The 12464-nt window shown below is 28.3% G+C and overlaps 1 protein-coding gene across 1 annotated transcript; it reads left to right on the top strand.

Annotated features, from left to right (window-relative positions):
* Positions 1–5513: 5513 nt before the first annotated feature.
* LOC148228417 (fork head domain transcription factor slp2-like) lies at positions 5514–7136 on the top strand. The gene has a single exon (XM_088200112.1). The coding sequence runs from the start codon at positions 5669–5671 to the stop codon at positions 6716–6718; it is 1050 nt and encodes a 349-aa protein (XP_088056238.1). The 5' UTR covers positions 5514–5668; the 3' UTR covers positions 6719–7136.
* The last annotated feature ends 5328 nt before the right edge of the window (positions 7137–12464 follow it).

The raw sequence follows: 12464 nt of genomic DNA, 5'->3' as shown, positions 1-12464 counted from the left end.
CACTAAAAATCATAATTTGACAATTTATGAAGTATTTTTTTATTCATATTTGACTCCAAAATAAACTTTAACAATTAATATTTGCAACAAATTAAATGTATGGATTTTTAGAATAAATAGTATGTAATTTTAAAATGAATTGTCAGTAATACTATTAATATATGCACAGTTAAAAATTATAAATGGTTAGTAACTTTGTCATAAACAGTGAATAAGCATAAAAAAATAACTTATCATCAGTATGATTTTTGTATAAAAATAATTATTTTCTAATTACTAAGGAAACGTATTTTCACCAATTTTCAAGAGATGATTACATTCATAATATATGCAAATATATGCTTAAATCGTAATTATTATATTTTTTTAGGGACTCTCTCAAAAATATTCAAATATTTAGAAGAAATTCCCTTTTTTCAGCTCATTTACAGATTTTTTGTTAAATCTTTTAAGAAGAAATGATGTTTTTTATAGTTCACTTAGATTTTACATGCACAAAATATGCAAAAAATGCTTAAACGTGAAATAACTGCGATAACTTACGAAAAAACAGATACTTCAAATACGTGTCTTTAATAACAACTAATCATGTATTAAAACTACTGATCGGTTAATCAAATTACTAACCTAAATAAAACACTATTACCGACCTAATAAAAATGCCTTCAATATACAATACATATGCATTAACAATATATGCTAGGATAAATTACCTAGTAATACTTAAATTTTATTTTAAATCTTAAATAAAAAGAAAAATTTCAACAACACCGTTAATGAGATTTATTTATATTATTATATAATGCATAATTTTATTTTCGTACCCAATAAACATATTTTTAGTAAATTAAAACCTAATTTTTTCGATATAAATATAATTTAAAGTCGAATAAATTAAAATTCATATATAACTAAACACATTTTAACCCTTAATCTGCAGTCTAAATCCTACATAAATTTACGATTTTGGATAAAAAACTTTTGAAAAAAGCACAATTCTATTTTAAATACATTTTTTGCACACTTCGTGAAAAAAATTGATTTTTACAGACATAAATATGATCTCAAGTGAATGGTATTAAGGAGCTTCGGTGCGTTTTTTGTGTGCTAGCAAAATTTTAAAGTTCATGAAATATATGTATTTTTTAAGGGATAGTCACTAAAATATTTTTATTTTGTCGCTCAAAAAAGTTATTATTTATTAATTTATATATAGTTAACTAATTGCACTTAAACTAAAAGTTATCTATTACCACTCTAAAACTATGTTTGCGATTTTTTAAAATGCTAAACAAGATGCTCTATTAAATAGAAACATATATATTTAAAGTTGTACCAAATTAGTTGTGAGCTGACATTTCAGAAGCACTGTTCTATAAGCGTGTGTGGGCGAGCATGTGAAACGCTCAAATTTAGGGAAATAAAAAATTACACGAAATGTGATGGTACACACGCTCTCGTATAAAGGAGTTTGACATCAAAACATATTTGGGAAAAATGTGACGATGCGTCATACGTGATGTGATGACACATACAATTGACGATTATTGTCTAATCTACAAAATAAATTAATAACAATAAAATTAAAAATATATAAGCAACTACAATACAACGATTAAAAAAGCACGTTTTTGTCGATAAACGCATGGGAAATGTAAATAATTCGCCATATTAAATATTAAATAATATTTAATATATTTAAGACAAAGAATAAATAAATGATAATATCAACAATTCATAAATAATTATTTATATGTTATTAAATCATAAAAAGCGTAGGTAGCAGCAATGCCTGTAGAGTCAATTTAACTTAAATGTCTTAGATCAAATGTCATGGGGACAGTTCACTTCAGTGTCAATTAGTGATCCCACATGAACGTCCATTGAAGAATTGTGTTGATTCAAGTATAGACACAAATTCTACAAACTATTATTTTATAATACTTTTCATTATTATTTTTGTATGTTTGCAGGTATATTACGACGAACGTTTCGAGGAAGGTATTTTTAAACTACACAGATAGCGTTTTTATAGTGTTTTTATATTATAAACAAACTGTGTTCTTTAATGTACTTTTACGATAAGCCTTTTTTAAAATTTTAGATAACGATTTGAGATACTCTTTTTTTAACCATTTTAATTAGGTATTATTTTTATCATATTTTTTTTTATTTTAAGCTGAATAAACATTTTAGAATTTTTATATAAGATCTATAGCTACGGAAACGTTCAAATAATATTTGTTAATTAATATTGAACACACTCTTACAATAATAATAAATATATCTACAGGTGTTGTGCCTGAGACGCCATTATTGTCTGTCTGTTTAGCTGGAAGCGTGAATTTAATCCGTCTGTTTTCCGTTTTAACCGTTTCAGAAAAATATTCGTCGTTAATTTATGGCTGTTTGCTATTATTGTGGTCACTATTCTTGCGGTCTTTAGCGACGATATTCAGAGAAAAGTGTAGATGCTTATCCTTTAAAAATCCAAAACAACTCTTTTAAAATTTGTCAGCTCCATTGAAACGAAACCCTTTTAGAAACAAATAATGTGTAGACAGGCTCATCTACCTGTGTTTATAGATAATGTTTTATGGCTAACTAAGAATTTCGCCACACAGGATGATTTTTTTGTTTGGCTTCACAAACGGTTATTTAAGCACAATACTATTGTGAACTGAGCCGCGTATAAATTAAGCGATATTTATCTCGAGATAAACAATGAATTGTAAAATCTGGGATTAGTGCTTTAAAGAAGATGTTTATAAATTATTGTTTAATGCCATTTAGAATATCATAAATAATTTATATGGCTTCTGAAAATTCAGAATGCACTATTTTCGTTGAATCGTAACTGTGAAAGTACGAAGAAGATCTATGTGTAAAAAATGATTTATTACGACACAATAAAAAAATATTTTAATTATTATTACATTTTTATTTGGCATTGTTACTCAAGTACCAAGGCTTCAATATATAACATTAGATCAGTGGTCTTCAAACTCATAACGAATAAGAAATTCATTCGATATAAAAATGATATTTTGTATATTTTATAAATTTCATAAATCATCGTATTCTATCGCGAGTTATTTGGCTGCGCAGCGAGATAATTTAGGTTTATCATTTAAAAATACTGTTCATGCGAATACTTTAATCACGAAACTAGATATTTACAAATCAAAATTACTATTTTATTTTAATTTAATGCCGCAGAGAAAAAATATAGATTTTTTTAAATAACTGATAATGATGTATAATAAAGTGTGCATATAATCAAAATTACAATGTTTAAGACCTGTATTTATAAGGTAAGAAATTATGTTTCTTTTTTGGCAGTAGTTTTAATAAAACGTCAGCTTTTTTGTAATAAATATTATAATTTCAATTATAAGGTATATTTTACAAAAATCTCAAGTAAGCATTCATGCAGTATTGAAAGTAGTGTTTTTGATTTATATACTTATCTACATATGTACAATACATAAATTAGAAACAATACAAAAATGTTTGTATTTCTCGAAAAATATACGCTTTTTTTAAGCAAGAATTTTTGCAACTCTCAAGAAAGTCAACGTAAAGATTTTTTTAAATAATTAGAATTACTAATTAAAAAAAATACATATAATGCTTTTTTAGCTTTACACAAGAATACTAATATAGAAAACACATACATATGTACTTTCAAATTGAGAATAAGTTGCTAGTTAATAACCATTTTTTATTTAACACAATGTAAAATAAGACTAATAGTAATAAATTAAGAAAAAATACAAACTTCCTACGAAGTAAAATGTATATACACCCTAAAATATATACTCATATATTATGAATCTATACTTAAGTAGAATATAAAATTGTATTAAAATTTTCGATTTATTCAGCTGATTTGATTTTATTTATTTAGTTATTCAATTATAAAATTATTAGTATTTGAGTAGACGTGGGTAAAGATGTTTTAGTTATATTACGAAAATTTTCTGTTTTTTTAACAATAATATAGAGCTTGATAATTATCATCTTAATTATTTATTTATTTAATTATAATCAGCTTTTTGTTTAATATATAAATTTATTTACATGAGATGTAATTTGTCATATAGTCTTAATCCTCGACAGAATCAAAAATTTTTAAGTTGCTTTTAAAGTATGTTTAGCATTAAAAAAAATATAAACATTGTTCTTACAACGCGTTAAGCCGATAATAAAGAATTCTATTTAAATTTAAAAAATATCGAGAAATAGGATAAAAACATTTTACCTCATTTCTCAAAAAAAAAATTTTTTTAAAGATAAACCTAGATTTAATTACATGATAAAAAATTGCAGACACATAAAAACTTATTATTAAGTGCTTTTAAATATTTAATATGATATTTTAATTGTTTAGTGCGTATTTAAAATTAATATATGGTGTTTAACAGAAATAAGATTAATATTTATGAAGTTATTTTTTACTATTTAATGAAATCTGCCCTTAATTAATTAACTTACATTTAAAAGAGTACCGAATCTATAGTCCTGCTTTTATGAATTGTAGATACAAAAAACCTGATTATCATGTGCTTTTAAATATTTGATATAAAATTAAAATTTTTGATGATTATTTAAGTTTTAATGGTGCTTAGCAAATATACGATTAATACTTATTAGGTTAAGAAGTTATGTGCGTTTACTATTTAAGAAGATTTGCACTTAATAAATATACATTTTTTACCAGATCCACAGTCCTGCTTTAATAAACTGTCTATTTAGCGAATAAACCTATTATTGAGTGCTTATATATATTTTATATATTTTCATTTTTTTGTGAGTATTAAAAATTTAACGGTTTTTATCTAACATAAATACAATTGATACTTCTGAGGTTATGAAGCTATGTGCGTTTACTATTTTAGGAGATTTGCACTTAATACACCTACATGTAGACCTTCTTTGATGAGGATTGTCCTCATATTTTGTATCTAAAAAATTCTAATATGGCCTTTTTATTTTGATATTTACAAAATCTGGACATTTTAATGTAGAAGAGTCGCCGTTTATAATTTTTGTATTGATCTTATTTAATAAACTGTATATATACATATATAACAAATAAACTTATCATTGAGTGCCTTTAAATATTTTATAAGATATTAAATTTAGTTACAATCTATTGGTTCTTTGTTGTCGTTTCTAAATTTATTGACTTCCGAGCCAATCTTTCGTTTCTATTATTGATGAAAAGCTTTTAGCGGACAATCAACGGATCGAAAGATAAAAAAATCAGATTTGCGGATAGAGAAGAGAACACGCAGAGCGAAATCTGTCCGCCGCGATAAGTATCTAAAAAAACATTAAAAAGAACTCGCCGCTAAAAGAGCTGGAACAAAAAAAATATAAAAGTTTGAAGTGCGAAACGAAAGCAGGTGCGGTTTAGTGGCGGGGAGCGAGCTAAAAGGGGCCGTCTCATTGGCTGAGTGGTGGGAGTCGGGGCGTATCATCCCGCGGGTATAAGAATCCCCGCCACTGACCTCCCAAACCAGTTCTACGCTGACAGTCTTTCGTTGAGCTACTGCGCGTGTGCGATCCGCCTATTCACAAGTTACGTACCGTGTTCTATTCGAACTTTATACAAAGTGGATCATTTGTATATTCATTACCGTGTTCGAAGCATTCGGATACGATGGTGAATATCGAAAACACCCCGGTGAATATCTACCCGATCATGGCTAGAGCACCCCTGAAATCTAGCTTCAGCATCAGCTCGCTGCTCCTGAAGGGCGCCGAGCCTCCGTCTCCTCCGAGGTCTCTGCCGCCTTCGTCGCCCGCTACGATCACATCCGAAGGCCATTACTCGGATTCCGATTCTGAATTGGACGTCACCGGCACTCCACCGCCTCTGGACTGCTCGAAGACTGCCTCGTCCGCTAATGAAGAGAGCGAAGAACCCAAAAAAACCGGCAACGAAAAACCAGCATACAGTTATAACGCCCTCATCATGATGGCTATCCGACAAAGTCCCGAAAAACGTTTAACACTCAACGGAATATACGAATACATAATGAGGAACTTTCCTTACTACAGAGAGAACAAGCAAGGGTGGCAAAACTCAATCAGACACAACCTTAGCTTGAACAAGTGCTTCGTTAAAGTGCCTCGACATTACGACGATCCCGGCAAGGGCAACTACTGGATGCTGGATTCTTCCGCTGAAGACGTCTTCATCGGAGGTACCACTGGAAAGTTAAGACGAAGATCATCGGCAGCTGGAAGGGCCCGCCTGGCTGCTTTCAAGAGAAGTGCACTGCTAGCCGCCGGCGCACATGCACTCTATCCACCATCTCCTTACGCGCCACTAGCTGCTTTATACCCATCTCCGGCCCTTCTAGCTTCAGTTTATCAAAGATACGGCACACCCTACGTGCCAGGACTAACGATACCAAAACCAGGCGGTTTACAATCGCCGGGTTTTTCACTAGACAGACTATACCCAGGACCGTCGGCTGGTTTACCTCTGCATCCAGGATTTGTGAGATTCCCTACTGGACTTCCAGGATCTCCGTCGCCTTCGATCAACAACTCGCCTTACGCCGCACATTTCTACCAGAGGTTACAATCTTTGGGAGGATTCGCCGGATCGGCGCCACCACTATCTAGGAGTCCGCCAGCTCCAGGAAGTCCCGAATCATCACCCATATATAAACCAGTCACAGTTATCTCAAGAGAATCGTGATAATTATAAACTGAATTTCATTAGCGCTAATTGCGCGATCCACACCAAAGTGAATAGTTGCAATAATGACTTTTAATTGTGCAGACTGATTTGTATGTACCTATATTATTTTTTCGTAATTGATCTCTAATTATTGTTGTAAATATTTGTTTTTAATTGACGGTAGTTGAACTACCCTGGCGCGTTCAGATTTTTGTCTTTCCATAAACATGGAATAAAATTATTGTAAAATACGTAAAAAATGTAGACGTATAATGTTTAGCATTCCAATGTCTGTAAAATGTTGTAAATATTTTTTGTACCAAATTGTAAATAGGATAGAGTGTACATTATTTAATTTAATTTAAAAACCAAATGTTAAAAAATATTTATAAAAGCAAAAATAAAAAAAAGTATGCCAGGTGCAAATTAATTCATTGTTTCAATAATACCCCATTACACAAATAATACACACGAAGAAAATAGTTGGTGGTCAAAATGGATTAGGCCCTTGGGAGCGCGTCGTCTATTTTTCATACTTCACAGCGTCCTTGAAATTCTTAGTTTCATTGTATTATTATCATCGATTAGATGTGCCTTTCAATGGCAGACTATCTATCATTCATCATCAATCACACAAGACGATATTCATGGTTTTCAAGAACACGTTAAAATATAAAAAACACACACACACACACGTTAAGAAAATAATAATATTGAAGATACTTAAGCAATTAAATGTTATAAATTACAATTTAATATGAAGATATTAGCTTTTATTTGCGTATCTAAACGACGCGTTAAGGGTGAAGGAAGTGTGGCAAATTGACCAGTTAAAATTGTAATTCGTTCTCGCCTCTCAAACTGTGGCGTTGTATAAAACATATTGTATAAACATATAAAATTAAAAATACGACAAATAATAATTAATAACCAATATATATCGGCATAACAGTTTTAAAAATAATGTTAAATAAACAATATGTTAATTATTCGCCATTATGTATGCTTACCTAAAAATATAAAGAAATTTATCTATTTTCGGCATACAGGCTGTATCAATATATAAAAAACACGAAACGTAGACTTTTAACGATGTCAATAAATTATGTAACAATTCAAGAGGTAAAAGTGCAAAATAATTATATTTTTTAACACGAACATAAATGTGCAAAACTAGTTACAACTATTTATTTGACTCGATACTAATTTGACGATTGTTTATAAATTAAATAAATCAAGATAAAAATTACTGTAAGTTACATTAAATATTATCAGTTGAACATTATTTAAAAAAATTACGGTTTATCATTGACGACAAAAAGTTTTTTTTAAACAAAGTTTGGATAAACAATTGTTACGTGGTTTCCTTTAGTTAATATTACGATTTAGTGAGTAAATAAGAGTAGTTTTTGAAAATACGAATAGGTACAATAAAGCAAAACCTCGATAAAACGGATAGATTGTTAATAATATTCTGTCAATGTTATACATGTTAAAATCAAAATGTTACCATCTGTAAAAAAATGTCCTGCCCATGATTATCACGTCATACGTCTAACTTTATACTTACATACAAATAAAGTGTATTTTCGAAAAAATGTTTCGAATTTCGAATTTAGAGCATACAAATGTGTGGATAGTGTTTCTTCCACACAGTATAGTCAGTATGTAGCCATTAGATCAATGCATAATTGCTAATTTAAAATATAAATAACACTAAGAGCACATATCAATGTATTGTGGATAAACTAAAAAATCAGGCATTATCACTAACTAAACATTGGAAAACTTTTTTATTTTGAACTGTTTTAATCGTGTTTTACTTTAACTTTAAATTATTTTTGAAAAGCAGTATAGCCTGGATGTATTACAGTCAGTGAAACCATTAAGGCATCGAAAAAAAATCTTAAATAACGAAGATATTATTTATATAACTTTAGATATCACCAAAAAACCATAAAACAGCAATGAAGCGTAAAAAATATAATTTTCTTCATTGCACATATAATTTTAGAAGGTCTTAAACTTTTATGTATAGAAATTTATACATTTTCGTCATGCAGACTGTATCAATATTTAAAAAACATAAAATGTATACTTTTAACTATGTCAATAAATTATGTAACAATTCAACAAGTAGGAGTGCATAATAATTATATTCTTAAGCACGAGCAAGAATATGCAGAACTTGTTTTTTAACTCAATACTAATTTGCTGATTGTTTATAAATTTAATTAATCATGATATTAAATGCTGTAAGTTGAATTTTATTTCAGAAATTTACAGTTTATCATGACAGGAAAAAGTTTTTTTTTAAATATATTTTATAAATGAAAAAACATGACTATAATCCATCCGAAATAAAATTTGGATAAACAATTGTTTTGTTGTTTCATTTACTTATTATTCTGATTTTTTGAGTAGTTACTCTTAATTCAGGAAATAAAAGATTAAGTTTAAATATTCTGACTAGGGATTGCCAATTAAGAGTTTTTTTATAATCAGAATACAAAAAAGTAGTCTCTTTTTATATTTAATGAAATTTAAAAAAAAAATATTTTGTCCTTTGTTTTTCTTTTCATTATTGTAAATTTAAAATACTTTGATTTTACGATTTTAAAATGTCCATTTCATATGGCATTGCATTGTAAATACATTTTTTCAGATTTATAAACATCCAGATTTCATATTAAAAAATCCGAATAGTTATTCCACTGTGAAAATCCAGAAAATAGGAATTTTTGAATTCCGTATTATCTGAATTATAATCTCTAGTTCAGACTATGTGTTATTTCAGTAAGGAGTTGGGCAATTTTTTGAACGAGGGATGGATTGTTTTTTTATTTTACTTTGAGGGGACGTAGACTATCGAATATAAACAGACTAAATTGCAAGAAATCTAGCAATTAAATCGCAATCATAATTATTTTTCTATTTATTTTTACTGCTTTAAAATTTTTTCTAATCATACAGTGTGAAATTCATGAGCCGGTTCCGGCTCGTGAGCCGGCATTGAAGTTATAGTTAATTTTTCAAAATTTATCTCGTTTATCAATGTACATTTTATATACTGACAAATCTGATACAAAATTATAGAGTTATCTTTTATACTTTATACTTTTTATAGCATAAATACGTATGTACTATATTAGTATGGTACGAGCAGAGTGCCATTATTAAGTCATCCAAAAGCAGTTTTGCCTTCGTGGGCGACAACGGACCAAAAGTTTGACAGCCCTACATAGTCCTAGAAGTAGAAGATTGTCCGTAGGAAATTGGCGTGTGTTGAAACTAGGAGATGATCACGCTGCGGGCGGTAATTGATCATCCTGGACACATAATGTAACAACTGGACACAGCGTCAGCAAGTTAGCGTGCGCTCTTAGTTTATTGGAACACTCAAGGGGAGCCGAGAGTGGTTTAACAATGAGAGATGTTCTCGTCCCACGGACAGGAACCTAGAATTGCCGCAAATTTGAGAAACAATACAAGATAATCAATTTTAATTATTGTATTATGATCCAGCAACATATTTGACCAACACTAAATCAGTGATACAATTCATTAAAAGACAATGTTACAAATCCTATGTCTTAAACAAATCGCTATTGTATCTGAGAGTTGAGATTTTTTAACGGATCTATTAAATAGTCTATGAAATCTATGTCCCTAATAAAAATAATATTTGACCGTTTATGGTTTATGGACCGGAATGGTTTAGATAAAGATATCATAGTATTTTTAATTCAGCATTTATTTTTCTCCACGTATTAGACTTTTATAAACAGCCATCTGTTGTCAGTTGAAATTGTACATATTATGTCAGTGCAAGGTCGCATTATTATGCCCGGGCAGTAATTTTGCTTTTAATATATAATAGTTTATATAAATGTCTATATGATTAAGTACAGTCATCTAAACATTTACAGACATTGTATAGGTGTATAATGTATATTGTATGTATTTATTTGTGGCTATATATTATTTGTATATGGTGATGACTATTCAATTTTTTTTCTACTAATCTTACAAAATGGGAAAATATACTAATAATGTAATTTATTAATATTCCTAGAATTTAAAATTGTGGTTTTTGCCAAAATCAATTATTATAGGTATTACCGTATTATTACCGATATTACTATTTTCATATCTTATCTTTCCTAATTAAGTTTATCAGTTTTGAAGTTTCACTAATAATATTATGTAAACATGCATTAAAATTACCATAATATTAATAATTTAATAATGAAGTCCAATCAAAAGCTAATACCATATTAATATAAGGTTTTATATCTCTAACGCTTTTGAATAAGTGCTTAGCAAATTGGTCAGCCATGAAAATATTTGAGATGGAAAATAAACCTTGAAATGTATTTCGAATATGTCAGATCAAAATAAATTAAAAGGTAATTTTTCATATTCAATATTTTTAACAATATATTTTAAAATGCTTTTTATTTTATAGTTTATTTAATTGACAGGTTTATTCGGCTTTTGAATAAATCTTATGTAATGTCAATACTACATAATTAAAATTCGCAGATCCAGTTCTTGTCAATCAATATTATTTTTTTACACATCTATCAATTTCTTTAAATTACCGATGATATAGTCAGCAAAACTATTGAAAAGAAGACAAGTTTGTTGATATGTGTGACAACTTTTTTATACATTGCAATGGGCTATAATTAAATTGCGTCTTATAGCCTTTTTATGTTTTCTGATAATAAATAGTCCCAATAGTCCAATTTTCAAACTAGACATCGCTTGTGCTCCGTCTGTTAATATTCTCACGATCTTTTCTTTTATAATATTTAATTGGTATGAAACGGTTTTCATATTCCATAGTACTGGGGCCTTTAAATAAAACTAAGGATAGTACTCTTATTTAAATTATATTATAGCTAATAACAAAATTGTAAATATGAAAAAAGTTATAAATCAGTAACATGTATTGCAACTAATAGTATTTTTGAGTAATTTTTGACACAGAAAAAATATTTGACAAAGAAAATAATTTTTTAATTCCAAAAGTTTTTATAATATTTGATAATTTATTAGAGAAAGGTTAAATGTAGTGGTTTACTTTTAATTCTCTGGATTTTCTAATAGTACACATATGTGGAAGGAATTATGTAAAAACGATAAAGAATTTTTATTTAGAGACATATCTTGTTTTTCTACGAAAATATTAAAAATATTGTGTTTTAGTAAAATGGTAATAATAAAAATCATAATTCAATGCTAAGTTATTTTGCAACTTTTTGGAAAAATTCTAATTTTTTTACGTTAATTTATTCTTTTTCATATATGTTATTATTTATTGTCTTTAAATATCAATCAATAGCTTAACTTAGACGTTATTTTTATAATGATTTAATTGTGATTTTTTAATTAAAAGTATTAATGGTATTGTTTACTTATAATTTTAGTATGATAATAGTTCAAAAATAATTGATATTGCCTTTTACTCTTAATTTTATACATTCTAAATATTAGTTTTTTGTCCATGGCACAAAAATAGTAGCATAATGAGTAATACTAAAAGATAGGTTCGAATCACACATATGTATGTAGACCTCAGTGTTTCTATAATGCATAGAATATCGAAATGAGTGATAATTAAAAATTTATATTTATGATAGATTGGGTTTTTTTAGATTTTCTGATCTTACGGATAAACTAAAAATAAAAATCAAGCAAGGTCCAGCACAGTGACATCTATTCTTTGGTTTACCGACTATGATTTTAGTCTATTTAC

This window comes from Plectrocnemia conspersa, unplaced genomic scaffold (assembly GCF_051122295.1).
Source record: "Plectrocnemia conspersa isolate PC_06_02 unplaced genomic scaffold, ASM5112229v1 ptg000012l, whole genome shotgun sequence".
In the NCBI taxonomy this organism is placed as follows: domain Eukaryota; kingdom Metazoa; phylum Arthropoda; class Insecta; order Trichoptera; family Polycentropodidae; genus Plectrocnemia; species Plectrocnemia conspersa.
The sequence above is the reverse complement of the archived record's forward strand: the minus strand, read 5'-3'. Positions and strand labels throughout refer to the sequence as shown.